Source organism: Carya illinoinensis, chromosome 10 (assembly GCF_018687715.1).
Source record: "Carya illinoinensis cultivar Pawnee chromosome 10, C.illinoinensisPawnee_v1, whole genome shotgun sequence".
NCBI classification, from domain to species: domain Eukaryota; kingdom Viridiplantae; phylum Streptophyta; class Magnoliopsida; order Fagales; family Juglandaceae; genus Carya; species Carya illinoinensis.
This window is the reverse complement of record NC_056761.1, coordinates 16,177,280-16,199,452: the sequence shown is the minus strand read 5'-3', so window position 1 is coordinate 16,199,452 and position 22,173 is coordinate 16,177,280. Positions and strand designations below refer to the sequence as shown.

At 37.6% G+C, this 22,173-nt stretch overlaps 1 protein-coding gene across 4 annotated transcripts in view; it reads right to left on the bottom strand.

Moving 5' to 3' along the window:
- The window catches only part of LOC122280023 (ankyrin repeat-containing protein NPR4-like), a 30,056-nt gene extending 12,802 nt beyond the window's left edge, over nt 1–17,254 (bottom strand). The window contains exons 1-2 of one of the 4 annotated variants that reach the window (XM_043090975.1): nt 17,131–17,254; nt 1,957–2,211 (exon numbers count right to left, since the gene is read on the bottom strand). In XM_043090975.1, coding sequence (XP_042946909.1) covers nt 1,957–2,143 — 187 coding nt within the window. In that variant the 5' untranslated portion in view covers nt 2,144–2,211; nt 17,131–17,254. Of the gene's footprint in view, nt 1–1,956; nt 2,212–2,577; nt 3,055–17,130 lie in introns of those variants that run through there. The other 3 variants (XM_043090974.1, XM_043090976.1, XM_043090973.1) reach the window with 3 other exon arrangements.
- Nucleotides 17,255–22,173: the final 4,919 nt, after the last annotated feature.

The window sequence follows — 22,173 nt, the reverse complement described above, 5'->3', positions numbered from 1 at the left end:
AATTCATCCTGACCCCGTATTCAAACGGACGGCACTGTGCCTTATCCCTCTAGGCACTGTCTTGCTACCACAGTGATTCCTGAGACACCCAATAGCTATACCATTGCCTCCAAATACCTCGAATGGCAGGACCCCATGACCCAGGAATATCAAGCCCTTTTAAAAAATAAAATCTGGACCCTCATTCCTCCTAACCCATCCTTTAATGTACTTGGTTGCAGATGGATTTATCGCACAAAATTACATGCCGATGGGTCTATTGAGCGGCGGAAGGCACGGTTTGTTGCTAAAGGGTACCATCAGCAATCTAGACTTGATTTCCACGAGACCTTCATTCCTGTAGTCAAGGCACCAACTATTTGGTTGATCCTCTCAGTTACTGTTGCTCGTGGATGGCCCTTGCGCAAGATTGATATACAAAATGCGTTCCTACATGGAACCCCTACTGATCAGGTATATATGCATCAACCTCAAGGATTTATTGATTCTCAATATCCTCAATATGTTTGTAAATTGCAAAAAGCGATTTATGGCTTGAAACAAGTTCCACGGGCATGGTTTGCCCAATTAAGTTCATGGCTACTTAATTATAGTTTTCGGGCATCTCAGGCTAATGCCTCACTCTTTGTGCTTAGTCAGGATGATATACGTATATATGTCTTTGTTTATGTTGATGATTTTATAATCACGGCTTCTAAAGACTCTGCCATTGATATGTTTATTTCGGACCTGAGCTTGGCATTCCCAGTTAAAGATTTAGGTGCTCTGTCATACTTTCTTGGTGTAGAAATAAATCATTTGAGCACTAGTCTATTAATCTCTCAGAGAAAATACATTAAGGATCTCCTCACTAGGAGTAAAATGTTACATGCCAAGCCAGTTATCTCACCCATGGTAGTAAATCTTAAGCTGTCCAAATTTGACTCACCAACTTTTGAGGATGCTACTCTATTTAGAAGTATTGTTGGAGGACTACAATACTTGTACCTCACCAGACCCGATATATCTTATGCTGCCAATAAGGTGTGTCAATTCATGCACACACCAAAACTGCCACATTGGGTTGCAGTGAAATGCATATTGTGTTACTTAAAAGCAACAATCAACCAGAGTCTGTTCTTCTCTTCTCAATCCTCCTTTAAATTACACGCTTACTCAGATGCGGATTGGGCTAGATGCCCTGATGATAGAAAATCTACGGGTGGTTTTTGTACTTTATTGGGTAAAAACATCTCATTTCTTAGAGCTCAAAGAAGCAAAGAACAGTTACAAGGTTGAGTACTGAAACTAAGTACAAATCTGTAGCTTCAGCGGCAGCTGCTGAACTCATATGGCTCCAAACTCTTATTTCTGAACTTGGCCTCCCATTCAGTCAAGCTCCAATGCTATGGTGTGACAATATTGGGGCCACTTACTTGGCTGCCAACCTGTCTATCACTCAAGGACAAAGTACATAGATATTGACTTCCATTTTGTTAGAGACCGCATTGCTGCCAAAACACTCAACATCTCCTTCATCAGCTCCAAAGATCAACTAGCAAACATACTTACCAAACCCTTGGTAACTAACAGATTTTGAAGCTAAAGACGAGTCTCAATGTTGCTGACACGCCCTTGGACTCGAGGGGGCGTATTAATATAGAAGATATTGATGCACCAAAAACAACAACTGCAGAGGCACTATAGGCATTGTATAGAATTGTATATTCTGTTTTTTGTCTCAAGTTTTATAACTGATTTTATTCCTTTCTGCTTCTAGAATATTGTACAGAATATGTGTATAAATACCCTTGTTATTGTAATGAAAGTATGTTGAGAATTCACAGAATATTTCATTCTATTAGTGTGTATCCAGTTATTTATGTCGTTTTTCTCTTTGTGAACGAATGCAGTTTATTCTCGTGTTAATTACATTTGCACATGTGGGCGAGCTAGAGAGAGAGAAAAAGTACTTACTCTCATCAATGTCATCATGATTAGACTCATTTTCAGATTCCTCCTCGATCGAGCTCAACGCATTTAATGATTCGGATGCATCCCAATAATATTCTGGTTGAGGAGATGATGCAGATGGAACAGAGCGGGGTCCTCGTTTACTCATGCCTAACTGATCACTCCTTGCAATTATCTTTGTGATCTTCATAATTTTGAGATGCTCTTTTAAGTATTTGATCTATAGCACCTTCGTTGACTTAATTCGTTTGTTACTCCCTGGTAAGAAATATTACAAACAGATTATGCATAGAAAAGAAATAAATGATAAATATACTTATTATGTGACGTTATGTATGCACAGATGAATTCCTCATGTACTTGCGCATGATTTGTGAGTCAATTTTAGCAGAACATGATGACAATCAAATGCACAACGTACGGTAACTACTCATTTATATCGCTCATGATCACAATTTATTGATCTTCTGATTTTTCTCCGAAATTTCTTCACACGTAATTGCGAAGTACGAGTACATGCATGATTAGTATAGACACAGTTAAGACATCTCAATCTGCTTGTCATGGAGAACAGAGAAATTCAATTTTAGGAAGAAAAGAAAAGGAAAGTCGTCGAAAATATACCCGAAGAATGTTCGATTAGCTAGGCGACATTACTAAGAGTGGGAAAGCGCTTGGCACCCATCATACGCATCCATCAAACCGAATTTGAAATAGACGGAACCATGCATACCCAAAACAGATACTTCAAGTTTATGAAAAAATAATTTACCTTGTATCTAAAGCAATGGTGAGAAATAGAAGGAAAAGAGGTGCACGACGATCATTCCGTGAATGGATGTGATGGCTGTTAGGTGTGGTTAATGCTTGCATATTGAGCAGAGGACGAAATTAACTTTGCGGAAGTGGGGAATGAGAGAGAGGGAGGAAGATTGTAGCGTATGAGAGTGATGAAGCAGACGATATCTATTCTCTATGGATGAAGAGTCAGTTTGCGTTTTTGGATGGACGAAAATGCGTTGTTTGCAATTTTTTCCAAGTCCTTTGTGGTAATTATGCTTTAAACAAAATGCCCTCCAAATTCTGATGATTTTATTTTGTTGTGACACGCAAATGTTCCCAACTTCTTGTCAGATGGTGACAATGTGGCTATTTTTTCTAGGTGTTAATATATGGAACGCCGTTAATTATCAGTGTATATATAGATATATATATATATATGAATAATGCTACATACAGTCATTTTTGTGCACTCCTTACGCACTCCACTGATATGATTGGCTGGATTAATTTTTTTTAATATACAACTAATCATATCACTGGAGTGCACAAAAGAATCTGCAAAAATGACTGTACATAAAATTTTCCTATATATATTCCTTGGATATCATATTCGTGTATGGATGATATTCAGAGTTGACGACCCACACCTCACATCTGTTTGTATGTACGTAGAAATGTCAAAGTTGCCGGCTAGATATATAATTCATCATGACTACTCATTCTTTCCAAATTCATTAATGAGATCGGTCGACTAATATTATTTCCTGTCAGACGTACGTCCACTTCAATGACAAGCTAGCTTTGCGTACACGGCATAATGGAAAAAGAAAAATGATAGACTACCTAATACCTATCACTCCACAATTTGTTTACAACTTTAGGTTAAAATAATATATTTTTTAAAATTATAATTTGACTTTTCTTTTATTTGATGGATTTAAATATTAAAAAAATATTATATTATTAAGAGTAATAAAAGATGGTGATTCGGTTACAAGCGTATCACTTCTCATATAAAATTTTTTTTGCTAGTAGAGTTTGTCAGAATTCATACAGTAATTCATATATCGATATGAATATATACTGTATATATTTAATAAAATAGAGTGAATTAAAGATAAAAATAATTTTTATAAGATATGAGATTTTTTTCTTGTTTAAAAATTTTTTTATATATTTTTTAAAATAAAAAAATTATCGGTACACAAATTAGTGAACGAACTTGCTTGTACCAAGTAAAACTCTTGTACAATTAACATTGATATCAAGGTAGTTTCTAATTACATAAATACTTTAGAACTGGTTCAATATTCATATATATAATTAATTTTTAATATTATATAAAATATTTTTTATATATAATTTTTATATATTATAATTTTATATTATATGAAATATTTTATATATGAAATAATTTTATATGATAATTTATAATATAAAATTATAATATTTAACATGAACATTTTTTTGATCATATATTATTAATATAAAATATATATTAATTATATTTGTAGGCCTAATAAATTATCGACATATTCCTTTAAATCATTTTGATAAAAATATAATACATTAGTAATATTAATATACATTTGTATATTAATTACATTTAACTTTAATTAATTGGTATACATTAGTATACTAATATATATTAATATTAATACTATATTAAATCATTATTAGTATTAAATACTAATACTATATTAAATCACTATAACTTATTAATATTAAATCACTTTTATATAGTAATATTAATAGAGTTTTGCTACATACAAGCAAAGTCGCCTACTAATCTGCGTAATAATACTGATTTTTTCATACTTAAAATTTAAATTAACACTGTTTTCAATAAAATCTATTTTTTAACTAATCACATTGAATTGATGCACAGATTAGTACACAATTGTACTTATAGCTAGATTTTTCCATATTAATAATAGTACTATATTAATATTAATACTATACTAGTACTATATATATTAGTACTTAGTGATTTAATGAAATTGATACTTGATTAAAATCGAAAACTGAAAATACCGATTTAAGAGGGTAAATGGTGCATAATCGATTCTTTCCAAATTCATTAATGAGATTGGTGGACTAATATTATTTCCTGGTAAGACATACGTCCACTTCAATGACCAGCTAGCTTTGCGTACAACTTGATCATAAGTACTAGGATTTTCTTTTTCAAAATTAAAAATATCAAGGTAGTTTCTAATTACATAAATACTTTAAAATTTATTTATCTTATTTTCCATCTGATTAAATATCATCATTTTAATCTTTTTATGTGACTTAAAAATGATTGATAATTATTTATTATTGGTTTTGCTTAATCTCTAATTACTACTTGACGCACATCGAAAATAAGGATAATGATTAATAGTTTATATATAACTTTTTTTTCTCTACATAATTATTTAAAGATATTTGTTATTTTTCTTAATTTGGTTTTAATCCTAGCTTCATATATGATGATGAAAATCTTCATCAAGTCTACAAAGCTACCGTTCGTATTTATGGTATATATAAAGTAATGTTAGGAACAAGCTTTAAATATACAATCTTGGTGCAAGTTATATGCTTAGAAGACTGGAAATAATAAAATATATTTGATCAAGCATTTGATGACTCTAAGATACCAAGATGGAGCTCCATTGACAATTCACTTGAACACATTCTAATGAATAAGTAATCAACTGGCTAGAATGGGCATCAAATTTGACAATAAGGTATAGGGATTGTGTTTACTTGGTACATTGCCAAACTCTTAGGAGACATTTAGAATTTCATTATCTAACTCAGTCCCGGATGGCATAATCAATATGGATTGAGCAAAAAATAGTATTTTGAATGAAGAGATGAAAAGAAAATCACACGGTTCCTCCTCCTAGTTAGAGGTCTTTGTTATAGAAAAGATTGGGAGGAGTAAAAGAAGAGATCTGAAGAACGAAGATAAGGGCAGAAGTAAGTCAAACAAGTTTGCTAATGTTGAGTGCTAGCATTGTGGCATGAAGGGGCATATCAAGAAATACTGTAGAAAATTAAAGAGAGAATATAAAGACAAAGGGAATGAGAAGATGAAAGTTGATGAAAACAATAATGATCAAGTTGCCACCACTACTACCAGAGACTTCTTCATTGTTTAAAATGATATTGATGTTGTAAATATTGCTTCTTATGAAACTAGTTGGGTGATTGATAGTGATGCCTCCATTCATGCGACACCCCAAAAGGATTTATTCAAACTATATACTCAGTGACTTTAGCACAATGAAGATAGGCAATGGTGGCTTGGCTCATTGGCGTTAGAGGTGTGTGCTTGGAAATGAATAATGGCATGGTGTTCATTCATAGATATGTAAAGCACATTTATGATATTTGTTTAAGCTTGATTTCTTTAAGTAAACTTGATGATAAAGAGTATTGCAACATCTTTTGTAATGGGCAATTGAAGCTTACAAGGGTTGCTATGGTTATAGCTCGAGGAAAAAATGTTCCAACCTTCTACATGCTATAGGCAAGGCTCTCCAATAACATTATTAATGTTACAAAGAATGAGTTCACAGTACAACTGTGGCATAAGAGACTTGGCCACATGAGTGAGAAAGGCTTAGCTTTATTAGCTAAAAAGAATTTTCTCTCTGGAATGAAGAGTGCGCCTTTGAAAAAGTGTACTTATTGTTGGTAGGGAAGTAGAATGGAGTTTCCTTCAAAAGTTTCCCTCCTTCAAGAAGGTCAGGTATATTTGATCTAGTGCATTCAAATGTCTGTGGCCCTATGAAGACAAGAACGTACACTTGGAGGCTCTTTGTATTTTGTAACTTTCATAGATGATCATTCAAGAAAGTTATGGGTTTATACCTTGAAAAGAAAGGATCAAGTATTAGAAATGTTTGAATAGTTTCAGGTCTTAGTTGAGAGATAGAGTGGAAAGAAGCTAAAGTGCATTCGAACTGAAAACGTGGGAGAGTATTCAGGCCCATTTGGTTATTATTGTGGATAGAAAGGTATTCGGTATCAAAAGACACCTCTGAAGACTCTTCCATTGAATGGTTTAGTTGAGAGGATTAACAGAACATTGATTGAGAGAGTGAGATGTTTACTTTCACAGGCAAAATTGCCGAGGTCTTTCTGGGGGTGAGGCTTTGAGTACAGTTATACATGTTCTTAATCTCACACCATGCGTTCCTCTTTAGTTCAATGTACTAGACAGAGTTTGGACTAGCAAGGATGTCACATATGATTACTTACGTGTCTTTAGATGTAAAGCATTTGTGCATATTTCCAAGGATGAGAGGTCTAAGCTCAATGTGAAGACTTGACAGTGCATCTTTCTAGGTTATAGTCTAGATGAGTTTGGCTACAGATTATATGATTCAATTGACAAAAAACTAGTGAGAAGCCGAGATGTTGTGCTTATTGAAGATCAAACCATACAAGATATTAAGAAGACAGATAGAGTAGTGTTTCAGTGCAAGGATGGTTTAATTAACTTAGAACCGATGCCATTAATAGATTTGCCAGCATAGGTTGAACATACTATTCAAAATGACCTATAGAGTCCAAGTGATGTAAATGCTCCCTTACAGAATAAGACACTTTATCAGTTGGCAGAACCAGAGATACTAATGAATGTTCCTCTCAGGAGGTCTATCAGAGACCGACATCCTTTCACTTGATATCCTACAAATAAGTATGTGTTAATGATTGATGGAGGAGAGCTCGAGTGTTATGTAGAGCCATGGAAGATGAACATAAGGTAGAGTGGGTTGTCTCTTTATATTGATAGAACTTGAAAACACTCACACAAATGATAATGGTTCTAATATGTTAATGAAGATTGTAATAAGGGAGAAGCTTGAGTCTTGTTGCTCAATTGTTGGGTCTCAATGAATGACAATTGGCATCAATGAAAATGGGTTGGCATATGCCTTATTCTCTAGGGTTTCAAAACCCAAATTTTCTATAGAGGCTGAAATAGCATGGGCTTTGTGGGCTTCCCTTGTGGCTTTAGATGCCTAGTGCATCAAACCTAAGTTTCTAAATAGGTTTCATCCAAGGTTTTAATTTTTGTACCATACTGGCTGGTACGGCTAGTATTTCTTGTACCAAAATAGTGACCGGTATAGGAAATGCATCCATTTTGTATCGGCTCAAATACTGGCCGATTTTTGGTCAGTCAGTACTGGGATTGTCTAATAATTAATGTAAAAGTTTAGATTTTTTTTTTTTTTTAGAATTTTCACTCCAATTCTCACATCTGAAGACAATTTTCTTAACTTTTTTTAAACCCATTTTCTTGAGGACTAAAAATCAAATCCCTACTCCCATTTTTGTGATAATGATCAATGATTATTTTTTTAAATAATTGAATTGAGAACTTAGAAGTATTATAGAGTTTTATAAATATGTATTTTAACTTTTTAAGACTTGCATTGATATTATTTTGAAATGTAATTTATATATATAATTAATTTATTTTATATATAGTATCGATACTGAAATAATTCATTCCAATACCTTAACCAAAATGGTATTCAAAACTTTGGTTTTACCACCTTGCATGGCCTGAATACCATGCACCAACCTATAACGTGGTTGAATGTGCGTTTGTATGGTTGAATGTTGTCGTCCTGACTATTGGGATGTGAGGTGTAGGAGAACAGTCTTGTGTCAGATGGGCTGGAAAGCAATTGTTACATCAATGCACAGTATATAGAATGCAGAGATGACTAAAAACATGGTTGAATGTGCGTTTGGATACACTAATAAAATAAATAGTACAACTGAGATGAGATTGTTTGATTCCAATCTACGTATCCAAATTGGCCCTTACTCACCTAAATCATACTACCATGGCAAAATTTTCAGCAAGCAAATACAAGTTATAAGGTAGTCCAATGATAAGATTTTAGCTTTATATGGTATAAACAACCCAAAAATAAGAAATCCAACAAAAATTATTAAATGAAGAATAGTGCACGTGGGGAAATTTTCAGCAAGTACTTACAAGTTGTAATTTAGGGTAAGGTTGGCATTTCTAGCGGACATTGACAAATTACAAACTAGTGCAAAAGTGGAAAATTCTAACAATCCTTTATCATTTAAAAATAGTATGAACAAGGGAAAAATCCCCACAACATAACTTTAAAAAAAAGTAAGTAAATTAGGAAATTCACAACAACATTTATGTGATAGAATAAACAAATGGACATCAAATAAGAATTATATCAAAAAACCATACAAAATGCCAACACTTCCACAAAGAAACTCAGCCACAACACAGAGGACCACAGAAAATCCCAACACTTACACAAAGGCACTCGGCCATACAGAGAACTGTACCACACCACAATACTTCCACATAGGCTCTTAGCCATATATAGAATCACACAACATTGCAACACCTCCACAGGGACTCTTGGCCAAACAGAGAACCGCACATCATCTCCAATCTTCCACAAAGGCTCTCAGGCATACAGAGAACCACACAACATCACATTCACAATTCACAACTCAAGCATCAACATTACCAAGTTTAATTAGAGAGCCACTTACCACCATGTTGCTTGTGGTTGCTGCAGTCAATTGAAGGTGCAATGGTCTCCTGGGTGGTTGTCATGGTGTCTTGGGTAGAGAGGGAAAAAGAGTGTTTGGGTGAGGAGGACGGTGGGTCTCAGTTTGAGGTGGCCAAAAACCACAAGGGTGGGTTTTGGATGGAGGGAAAGGAGGAAGAGGGTGGCTGGTAGCTTCACAGAGAGAGAGAGAGAGAGAGAGAGAGAGAGAGAGAGACATAGAGTGAAAGAGAGAAAGAGAGAGTGACAAAGGCAGAGGTATGGGACAAAAAGAGAGAGGGAGGGACTAACTGGTGAAGAGTGGCGGCAAGGCGTGGGATGGTGGCTGGAGAGAGCAGGCATGTGGCACCCCTGACTCCCACGTGCAAAAAATAGCAGGAATAGTGATACCAGGATGATCGTAACAAGGATCACACACCTCAAATGCTAGTGCTAAGTGAGTGTACATGCAAAAAGCGTACAATAATAATCATAGTGGATAAATAAAAATAGTTAATTAAGTACCAGAATTTTAAATACAGATTTATCAAAACTAAAATCATTTCAAAAGGTTATACAGTTATTCAACAAAAATAAATAAAAGCCAAAATACATAGACAAAAGCGGAAACAAATCCGATGATAAAAAAGGGACCACATGTTACTCCTCTGACAAAGCCGATCCCTCAAGCTTAATGTCATCATCTTCATCAAAATCTATGATTCTGTAAAACAGAACCATAGGGTACGAATACCACGTGGGATTATGAATTTCAGTAAGTAATCAATCAAACAATCCACGAGATAAAAACATATTTAAACAACCAACATGTATGCATGCACATGATGAAACATGCATGAGACCAAAGCCATCATTTTTCTTGAAAATGACCATTTTTTCAATGCACGCCAAAAATCTCAGGCGGGACTTACCACCATCTCTGCTTACCACCATCACTATAGTTCATTTTTTCTTTATTTTATTTCTTTCAATATGTTTATTACACATGCACCCAAAATCATTTCTTAATACAAAAACTCACTTTTCAAACATGACACATGAAAATGCATGCAAACAGTATATATGATGTCATGTTACATCACCCATCAGATAAAATACACCAATCACAAATCCAAGTGCACAAATCCACAAACCAACTCCATAAACAATCCTATCCTGCAATCCGGCCCAAAACCCATATTTGACAACAACTACAATAAATTTCTAAACACTTCTCAGACTCAAGGCCCATCACAACTAATCAAACTGCAGAAAACATGTTAGTGTAGAAATATATTTAAATTTCAAGAAAATCATTTGAAAAATTATTTGCAATGATGAAAGGCAACTTTGGAAGATCAAAGGTGATGCTAAAAGTGGCAGAGCAGCGGCAAATCAATGTTTTCAAGTGATGGCTGTGGGTTTCAAAACTGAAAAATTTGAAGAGGAGTTGAGGGAGACTTGGGTTGGCCATGGAGGAGCTTATGGAGGTTGGTGGAGTGGATGGTGGTGGTTGGAGGTCGTGGGTGGTTGTGCACAGTGAAGATCAACAAAAGAAATAGAGAGAGAGACAGGCTATGGGAGAGTGAGAGAGAGTGTGGTGGCTAGGGGTCATGGTGGGGCATGAGATTGGCTAGAGGAGGTCACAGGTGGATGGGGAAGCCGTTGGTGGTGGTGCAGTGGCCAGGCGATGATGGACGGTCTCAGAAATGAGAGAAAATAGCTGGTCTTTGGTGTGTTCATGGGAGAGAATAGCGGTGAGTTAGGGGTTGAGCTTGGTTGAAGGTGATGGCTAGCAAGATGGGAAGCTACCATGGTGGTGGTAGCACCGCACAGTGGCACAAAAAGTGTAGAACATGAATGGGCTAACATGGCCAGAGGAGAGAGAGAGAGAGAGAGAGAGAGAGAGAGAGAGAGAGAGTGTGTGTGTGTGTGTGTGTGTGAGGGATGGAGTTTGGGGTGGGGGAGGTCGCCGGCAGGTGGTGGAGCTGGTGAATTGGATGGTGATGGCTAGTGGTGGCATAAGACGGCATGCTAGAGGTGAGAGAGATGCACGGGTAGAGAGGAAGGACTGATCGTGTGGCTGTGGAGAGAAAGGGAAAAGGAAAAGGAAAAAGAGGAAAAGGGAAGAAAAAATGGAAAAAGAAAAAGGTAAAGAAATTAAATACAGTCCGTATATATTGGGATCTTAAAATGATCCAATGAAAATGATTTAAAACAATAATTAAAATTAAAAAAAACACACACAGTGACGAAGTAAAATAAAATAGTAAAATCAAACAATAAAATAATTTAAAATAAATAGAAACTTAAATAATAAACAATAATTAATAATAAGAAAAACACATTGAAATAAATTTTACACTTAGAAATCATAAAATAATACCATGAAAATCATCTTAAATTTGAAACAAGAAAACTCATAATAATAATAAATAAAATAATTATTTAATTAAATACAAGAAAATATGGGATATCACAAGGCATGGTTTGGGATCTTTTGACCCTAAAATGTGTTTGGTTTCGGAGTTGAAAGAGTGAGATAGATAAAGAGACATAGAGAGGGAGCTCATCATTGTTGATATATGGTTGGCACAGTGAGGCATCGACAAGGATGACTGGAGGGAAACTGAGCACAATTGAGGTCAAACCCCATAGAGGTTTGAGCTTTGGGACCGAGAGAGGGGGGAGATTGAAGAAGATTACTAGTGGACTCGGTTGGAAAACCTAGGAACGGTAGATGGAGATGGTAACAAACTAAAAACATGGGGAGGGGAGATAAGAGAAAGAGAGTGAGATGTTGGACATGGGAGAAGGAAGGGGAAGATGATAGGGAGGGGAGAGAGAGAATGGGGGAAGGAAAAAAAAAAGAAAATATAATTTAGGGTTTATGTTGGGTATGAAAGGTGTCGTTTTGTCAATGGGAGCTGGCTAGTTTTTCCTGAGGGCTTAGGCTAGGTCTGGGATGGTGAACACTTTAACACCCAAGAAATATTGCATCTCCTTGAGGTCTTTGACGACCAAGTTAGATTGTAGATTGGCGACAATGGACTGCATGGCAGGCGAAGAGGAGCCAGTGATCAGGATATTAAATTAAGGTAAACTTAATTAATTTAAATGGTATCGTAACATTTCTCTTCATGTGGAAGTTAGACTATTCTTTAATAAGTAGACCTAATTACTTATAAAATATTTAATTAGAAAAATGATATTTGCAGTTCAAGAATGTGCATGCTCCACAAACTCCCTTTGAACAAAGTGTGTAAATCTAGGATCCACGTGAAAGCAATATTTTTTTAATACTAGACTCCATTTTTTTTCCAACTAAAATACGCAGATCGTGCTTACCCTAGGATTGTATCTATTACTATATTACCCATTAATTAAAGGAAGTGAGGTGTAGAATCAAAATTTGAATTTAGGATTTCTGCTCTAATTCTATAAGAGACTCAATACAAGAGACAATCATGATAGTGAAAGTCTACAAAAACTGTAGAAAAATAAAATCTAGAGACTTGCCCTTGATTTTCCACTATTATACGACGCAATGGAGATCTCCGACAGTAAACCTTGAGGAGACGTGTAAGTTCCATGTAAAGGCTTTGACAATGGGCTTGTAAATTCCTTGTAAGGGCCTTTTAGGATGAGCCTATAAGATGTTTGTTTGTGCGAGTGTATGATTTATTTTCGTCTATGATAGATTATCTTTGGTGAGCAAAGTGTGCGAAAACACTTTTTTTGTATTTGGTGATCTTTAATGTTTTCGTTGGTGCTAGTGGATTTCTTGCCTCTTTGAGGCAATTTCGTGGGTTAGCCTCTATTGCTAGTTTTATTGGAGGTTTGAGTGATTGACTCTAGGGCAGTCTGACTTTCTTGTACAAGAGGCTTGCTGGACGAAACTTTTGTAGTGGGAGGCTTGCTTAACCACGCTATTGTGGCCAAGACGTGTGTGAGCCTTGGTGGCTTGTTTTACGGGGGCCCAAATGCTTGACCCTAAGGTTGTTCAGCTATCTTGAGGTGAGTGACCTTATGTTTTGTTAGGATTCCATTTCTGGAGTGTTCAAGTGTGGCTTGAAGACCATCTGTTGCTGGAATTTTCCATTCTCTCTCTTCTTTTGGCTAGAGTATGAAAAGGGCTAGAGGCGCCCCAGTGACACTTGTGGGTAACCTTGCCTCAGTGATCATGAAGACCTAACATGCCCAAGCAAGCACTTTTGGGCATTTTGTGCTGGTGAAGATAGGTCGCTCAGGTGTCCGAGGGCAAACTGGCAGCCAGTGCATCAGGTCAGGTGGGCAAGTTTCCGAGCTTTTTCCTCTAGCTGAAGTTGGTAACCATTGTGTGTCCTCTTTGTTCCATTTATTAGCCCTAGGGCTTCTTGTTTGGGATTTAGATTGCCCAAACTTATTTTATGGAAAGCTTTGCCTTTTGGGAGAGCTTTGTGCTCAACATGACTTTATTGCTCTGCAAGTGCCTCTTTTGTTCGGGAGAGCATTGTCTTTAGGACAACATGGTTGCTCAATCTTTTGCTCAAGAGGACTTTGGTGCTCAGGAGAGCTTTGTTGGTGGAAAGATAGTTGCTTCTTGTGCCATGCAAAGAGCAACAAGTTGCTAGGAATTCACACATGAGCTTCCGTGAGCTGGTGGGGCCAACACCAACAACTGTTTGAACCGTCGATGCTTTTTGTCACTGGCATGATGGTCCTTGACTGCAGAAGTTGTGTACATCACCATTCCCCACCCATTGGAACCTTACACACCATGAGAACTTCCTTGCCCATGGAGACAACCTTGAGCAACTCAAAAGGCAGGCAACATTCCATGGTAGGTGACATCTCCACCGTGCAACCGAACTGGCATCTCTTAGCTGGCAAGCCTTTGCCCAATGAAACACATAGCAATGACAGAGATCGCCAGCAGGCCATTCCCACCGTCTCACAGCAACAAGGAAGCCAAAACACAAGCAAGACTCTCTCTAGGTGGGTGGGCACGGGGTCTCAATAGGAGTATCACCACGTCCATGGATGCCGGTCGATTAGTCCCTTCTTGCACACGGGCATGGAGCTTGTCTACGATCAAACGAAACCACAGTGAGCCATGCGGATCGTCAGGGTTCTCTCCCGCAGCCATGGCTATCCTAAACTCAGGAATTGTTGGTGAACTCAACCCCACTATGCATGGCAAATAAAAGGTGCGCATGTCACCGTGAACCTAGGAGTCTCACTTGGCTAGGATTCTTTCTGCCACCCCCTTGCATGGCATGAGCCAAGTCTAGTATGCCACAACAGCACTGCCCAATAGAGACAACAAGATCTCTACCACCATCCATTACATATGCCCTAAGGACCTCATCGTCCATCACCTACCAACTAAAGACTGGCAATAGAAAGACACCCACCGCCTAAAGAACACTACAGGCAAGCACCTTTCCGTGCGACCTTAGTTGCTTAGACTCTCACGCTGTGCAATGAACACACCACCTGGAAGGCACGTTGGGCAAGCTTCGTGGCGAGCAATGATCTCGCACGTTGCTGGAGTAGTGTCCACAAGCATGTTTTGGCTTGTCATTTCCTGTAGTGGGCAATGACCAAACATCGCCTAACTCACCAGTTTTTATGCAGGCAACAGTCAGCTCGCTCAACATGTTGCCCAGCTTGCCATCTATGGACAGGCATAATACACTTACGGACAACTCATGGCCTCACATAACCTACCACCTTCATGGCAGGTAACAAGCTTGCCATTATGAACTTCTACAACCACGAGTGAGGGTGGTAGCGTGGTATGCATCAAGTGATCACCCACATCTAGGACCATGGACAAACACATGAGACCCGAGCAAAAAGGTCACCGTGAGCAAATGGGCTCTAATTGTTGCTGTGATGCTATAGTTGTGACTATGGAGGCTGCAAAGGCTTTGTCGCAATTGCTCTTATTGCTACAATTGTTCATTTGGCTGCTGAAACCAAGAAAGGAAGAACACTGCAGGTAGTGAAAGCAAACAACAATGGATGGAAGCCCATAAAGACAAGAAGTGGAAGCATTATAACCAAGCAACTAGCAGATGGAGTGACGCTAACAGAAGTCGTACATCGTATAAGGAGAGTGCTATGAGTAGCAAAAAACAAACAGACAAGTCAAGAAGATACCCTTCGCCCAATGCTTTAACAGGTGACCAATCCTGCTAGACATGGAACGAAGAGCCAAATAGCTTGAGGTTCTCTCCACAAACTCCTCGAGATTTCACTAGAGTCCCAATGGCTACACACCTCAAGAACATAATTCACTAGAAATCACCTGCGTGACGTGAAACACCAACTACAAGGCCCCTCTCAGGCACCACTCGGACATCTTAATTTGTGTTCATCAAAGTAGACCGCTCAATACCACAGGTACCCATGATCTTCATCATTACCAAAGCATGGTTGCCTGTAGGCTCACCTCAAGCCTTAAGCCTTCACCACACTCTTGCAAAACAACTCAGGTTTGCAAAATCTCAAAATTTTGGATTCTCTATACTAGCCTGTTTGGTTTTTGGGTGAAAACCTCTAATCACAATTGAGCCATCTCCTTTGGCAAAGTCAAGCTCTGTGCTCTCCCCTAGCGTGATTGAGACGCTTTGCTTTTGAAACTGAGCTTCGCACTCCCACCTAACGTAGTCGTCCCATCTGCCACCTAGCTTTCCAAGTCGAGTTTTGTGCACTTACCTAGAGCTGTCGAGCCATCTCTTGCCTAGTTATCCAAGCCAACATCTGCACTGGCACGATGAAGGAAACAACTTCCGTGAGCATTTCCCTCCTCGCCTAGCTTTATAAGCCAAGTTCTGTACTATCAGCTAGCACAGTCGAGCCATCTCCCACCTCACATCAAAGCCAAGTGTTCTCACACTCGAGCTTAGACATCAATTCCAGCACAACTTCTTCTCCAGCAATGGTGAGTGTTGACACTCACACCACAATGACGTAGCGAGTTACCTTCGAGAACGAGCCTCTAGGCTCGGCAAACTCCCTAAGATGGACCCAAGAGGTCGACGGTCTCCTTGACCACTTAGAGCGGGTCACAACAAACTAACTTTAACATCAATACAAAACTGGGAACGTCCACTGAAAATCACCTCAAGGAGCAAAAAAATCAACTAAGGCCATAAAAAACAAAAGCGTTACTATCAATGGAAATACAGTCTTTGCTAAACGATAAATAATCACATGCCATCATCGATACACTAGGTGACTCTTCCTTTCGTTCGTACAAACAAGTGTCTCAAGCTCAAAATTTCACAAACAAACAAATCACTTCAAGGCCCTTACTGCAAACTCCGTGACGCTTTTCGAGTAGTAATTCTAATTTCATTTATCTCCTTAACAGTAGAGCCACTCCTAATTTCTATTCGGTTAAGCCACTCCCATTCCTCTCACTTTTAGTGGACAAACCGATCGATGAGTACATGTGACACAAACTTTTGAATCTATACACCTCTCCCTTTCACCCACCCATAATTAGTAGTGGCCCTTTTCAAGCAAAAAATATGGGTTTGGGTGAATGCCCTAAATCGTCTTTGCTGTAGTACGTAGTTTGAATGCTTCTGTCAACATATCAGTATGAACTCATCATAGTGAATTTGCCCTCCAAACGACTTATGGATATAGGCTTTGTGTCAAATTACGTAAATCCGTATGTCTCATTTGTTATTTATATTTCTTGTATTTATTTACTATTTACTACTATGGATTTATATACCTCAAGAATGTTCGATTAGGCCACATTACTAAGAGTGGGGCAGCGCTTGACACCCAACATACCCAAAACAGATACTTTAAGTTTTATGAAAATATAATTTACCTTCTATCTAAAGCAATGGTGAGAAATAGAGGGAAAGGAGGTGCACGGCGATCATTCCGTGAATGGATGTGATGGCTGTTAGGTGTGGTTAATGCTGCATATTGAGCAGAGGACGAAATTTACTTTGCGGAAGTGGGGAATGAGAGAGAGGGAGGAAGATTTTGGCGTATGAGAGTGATGGAGCAGACGATATCTATTCTCTATGGATAAAGAGTCAGTTTGCGTTTTTGGATGGACGAAAATGCATTGTTTACAATTTTTTCCAAGTCCTTTGTGGTAATTATGCTTTAAACAAAATGCCCTCCAAATTCTGATGATTTTATTTTGTTGTACAGGCAAATGTGCCCAACTTCTTGTCAGATGGTGACAATGTGGCTATTTTTTCTAGGTGTTAATATATGGAACGCCGTTAATTATAAGTGTATATATAGATATATATATATATATATATTCCTTGGATATCATATGTATGGATGATATTCAGAGTTGACGACCCACACCTCACATCTGTTTGTATGTACGTAGAAATGTCAAAGTTGCCGGCTAGATATATAATTCATCATGACTACTCATTCTTTCCAAATTCATTAATGAGATCGGTCCACTAATATTATTTCCTGGTCAGACGTACGTCCACTTCAATGACAAGCTAGCTTTGTGACTCGGTCTCGAATGTGCTTTCAAGTGTAGAAGTGTCAAGTTGTATCAAAGATAAGTCTAAGATCGTATTCCATAGAGACAAAGGATTATCAAAGCGTTTATGAGATTTTTTTGAGTAACAAATATGTCGATTATGAGAGATAAAAAATAAAATTAAAATGCAATGTAAAAAAAATCGAAGTTGAAATTTTAATTTCTAATTAAAAAGGCAAATTAACAAACACTTAGGTTGGGTTTGAGACTCTCTTTATTTCAGATCTTAGATAATTTTCTCGATTAACAACCCAATCAAGGTATTGATAAACGGAAGATAAAAATGTTAAGCTAAAGCCTTTGCAATATTTTTTTCTAAGGGATTCTCTACTTTACTAGCCAAACACACATTAACAAGCAATCGAGAGAAGCCTTGATAATTTTCAAGCTTTTGTTGTGCCTTACGTCAACAACAAATCAAGAGCAAGAGCCGCAATCTATTTTCAATTTAAATCCGACTAGTAACATAGTGAAATCAACAATTCTCAACAAAATATTGCATTAAACTAGGACCTAAAATAAATTAAATCTCATCCCACAACCCAAGGCTTTAAAACTCCAAGCTAAGCTGCCGCTAAGTCTCCAACGAAAAATAATCTAAAGGCAAAGCTCATAACTCCTCTGCTGCCTAGCGTCTGCAACATGCTGCCACGTCCAGCGGTCTCCAACGTGATATGCATTTGATCTCCTGCTGCTCCAGCTAACCGAACGAAAAAGAAAGAAAAAATAAACTCTGCTGCTGCTCGTTGGTGCCAGCTACCTGAAAAAGAAAGAAAATAAAAAGCTCTGCTGCTGCACGTTCAACTTCCATGTGCAGAAGCAAGAAAGGTGAAGTGAACAACTTGTCTTCCAGCCATGTGCTTGGTTCTATTTATCTTGCAATGGTCAGCATGTGTGGTGTGCTGCTGTTCGGCTGTGTTTGATGATTTGTTTCCCTTCCATCCGTGAGTTCCAGCATCCTGCTGTCTTCAACGTGCTTCCATCTCTCAGCTTCACATGCCAAAAGCTGCTTTCCAATGAAATGATGCATGAGCTGCATTGCTCTTGCTTTCCAAGTGTGTGCTGTCCGTCCGTGTGAGTTTCCTTGCTGCAGGTTTATTGCATGTGTGAGCTGGTCCCACGTTTTCTGCATGTGTGAGTTTCCTTGCTGCACGAAGGTCTCCAGTGAAAAGAGAGTGAAAAATAAAATAAACCAGCCCCACTCTACTGCAACGTGCTGCATCCAGCATGATATGTTCGGCGTGCTCCTGTTGTTGGCTGTCCGAGTGAAGTGTAATTGATCTCTATTAGATGAGATTCCATAAAACCATAATCAATTCTTCTATTTCCTCATAGGTCCCATTCTTTCTTTCCTTCCATAAATGCCCTACAATATATAAATGAAATGATATTATAGTTTAAGTATTTAAAGGGCAAATATGAGATTTTGATGTGCAAAAATATTGGCATCAATTAATTTGACATTCAATATTAGAATTTGATGCATAATTAAGTGTTCAATCCTTATTTGATCAAATAAATCACTCATTTAAACAACTTAATTATGCAATTCTAACCCTTTATCATACCCCTCAACTAGCTTTTTGCTAGAATCTAGCAAATAAAGCGAATGAATTCATGCAAAGGTGAAATTACCAACTTGAGAAAATCTGAGAATCACATGCCATGAAATAAATTTGTTGAGTTTAAGAACACTTGGAGATAGATTAATCTGAATTTTGTATCAACTAAGAGATTTATACACAATTTAGTTAATCAACCAAGGGAATTACATGTAACAAAGCTTGCTTTCTTTCAAGTGCATGGAAATGGGGTTAGAATTCCAATATCGACTACCAAGAGACATTAACAGTTTCAATCACAACAACCAATCTGAGAAAACCACATGGTCTTACTCTAATTCAAAACCATTGTAGTGGCGGCTTTCACGCTATTACACTTGGAAATGTGCCTACTTTTTTCTTTTTTTGTAAGGACCCCGGTAATAGGCAGCCTTTTCCACTACACAGATGTAATTTATGTTTTTAGATTTCCTTGTGGGGGAATCGGACCTATGAATGAATTCATTCGCTTTATTTGCTAGAGTCTAGCAAAAAGCTAGTTGGGGGGTGTGATAAAGGGTTAGAATTGCATAATTAAGTTGTTTAAATGAGTGATTTATTTTATCAAATAAGGATTGAACACTTAATTATGCATCAAATTAATTGATGCCAATATTTTTGCACATCAAAGTCTCATATTTACCCTTGAAATACTTAAACTATAATATCATTTTATTTATATATTGTAGGGCATTTATGGAAGGAAAGAAAGAATGGGACCTATGAGGAAATAGAAGAATTGATTATGATTTTATGGAATCTCATGTAATAGAGATCAATTGCACTTCACTCAGACAGCCAACAGCAGGAGCACGCCCAACATATCATGCTGGACGCAGCACATTGCAGTAGAGTGGGGCTGGTTTATTTTATTTTTCATTCTCTTTTCGTTGGAGACCTTCGTGCAGCAAGGAAACTCACACATGCAGAAAACGTGGGAGCAACTCACACATGCAATAAACCTGCAGCAAGGAAACTCACACGGACGGACAGCACACACTTGGAAAGCAGGAGCAATGCAACTCATGCATCATTTCGTTGGAAAGCAACTTTTGGCATGTGAAGCTGAGAGATGGAAGCACGTTGAAGACAGCAGGATACTGGAACTCACGGATGGAAGGGAAACAAATCAACAAACACAGCCGAACAGCAGCACACCACACGTGCTGACCATTGCAAGATAAATAGAACCAAGCACATCGCTGGAAGACAAGCTGTTCACTTCACCTTTCTTGCTTCTGCACATGGAAGTTGAACGTGCAGCAGCAGAGCTTTTTATTTTCTTTCTTTTTCTGGTAGTTGGCACCAACGAGCAGTAGCAGAGTTTATTCCTTCGTTTGGGTAGCTGGCAACAACAAGAGCTTTTACTTCTTTTATTTCTTTCCTTCTCATTGGAGACGCTGGCAGTTTTTCTTTTTTTAGACTTCACCTGGTTTTCGTTTAGCAGCAGAGTAGAGTAGTCTGAAGTTTATTCATTTTCTCTTCTTTTTCATTTGGACGGAAGGCAGTTTTAGTTTTTCTTCTTGCTTTTTTGTTCTTTTCGTTTACGCTAGAGCTGCAGACACTAGGCCTTAAGGTCGGCTGGTTTTCATTTATTGTATTGCTTTTACTTTGAGACCTCATGAACTTGGCGGCTTGAATTTATTTTCTTGTATTCATTTTTTCTACGTTGCAGACGGAACTCTCTATTGTTTTGCTTCATTTTCTGTTTTGGCTGGGATGGAACTCTATCTCTTGCTCGGCAGCTTCTTCTACCATTCATTCGGCTGGTTATTTGTTTTCTTTTTGTGCTTTTAGTTTTCAGGCTGAGGTTTACAGACCTGGGGAGATTTTTAGCTTTAGTTACTCTTTTCGTTTGGGGGTAGACTTAGGGGGTCGACGGAGAGTTTTTTCTTTTGGGACTCATCTTTTTCGTTACAGACCAAAAGGACGACTGGAAATTTCATTTTGGAAGCGGTTTTTTTTGTTTTTGTTTGGGTAGGGATTCGTTGGCCTTGCAGCGCTGGTTTCATTTTTTTTGCTTTACGTTGTAGTGTTTTTTCAGTTGTTATTTCAGAGGACTCATTTTCAGTTTTTTTTTTTTTTTTAGTTGCCCAGTTTTCTTTCCTAAGTTCTTAGTTGAGTCAGCGTGGAACTTGTGGTTTTATTTATTTATTTTTATTTCTTCTCACAGATTTCTTTTAATGGCTTTGCTTAGATTAATTTTTATTGTTAGAAACATCATGTGTAGCTAATTTTAGAAACTTGGGTTGTGGGATGAGATTTAATTTATTTTAGGTCCTAGTTTAATGCAATATTTTGTTGAGAATTGTTGATTTCACTATGTTACTAGTTGGATTTAAATTGAAAATAGATTGCGGCTGTCACCATCCCATCGTCTCGATTTTCCCGTGTTCGGGCGTGGGGATTTGGGGGCGTCACAGCGGCTCTTGCTCTTGATTTGTGGTTGACGTAAGGCACAACAAAAGCTTGAAAATTATCAAGGCTTCTCTCGATTGCTTGTTAATGTGTGTTTGGCTAGTAAGGTAGAGAATCCCTTAGAAAAAAAAATTGCAAAAACTTGAGCTTAACATTTTTATCTTCCATTTATCAATACCTTGATTGGGTTGTTAATCGAGAAAATTATCTAGGATCTGAAATAAAGAGAGTCTCAAACCCAATCCAAGTGTTTGTTAATTTGCCTTTTTGATTAGAAACTAAAATTTCAACTTCGATTTTTTTTGCATTGCATTTTAATTTTATTTTCATC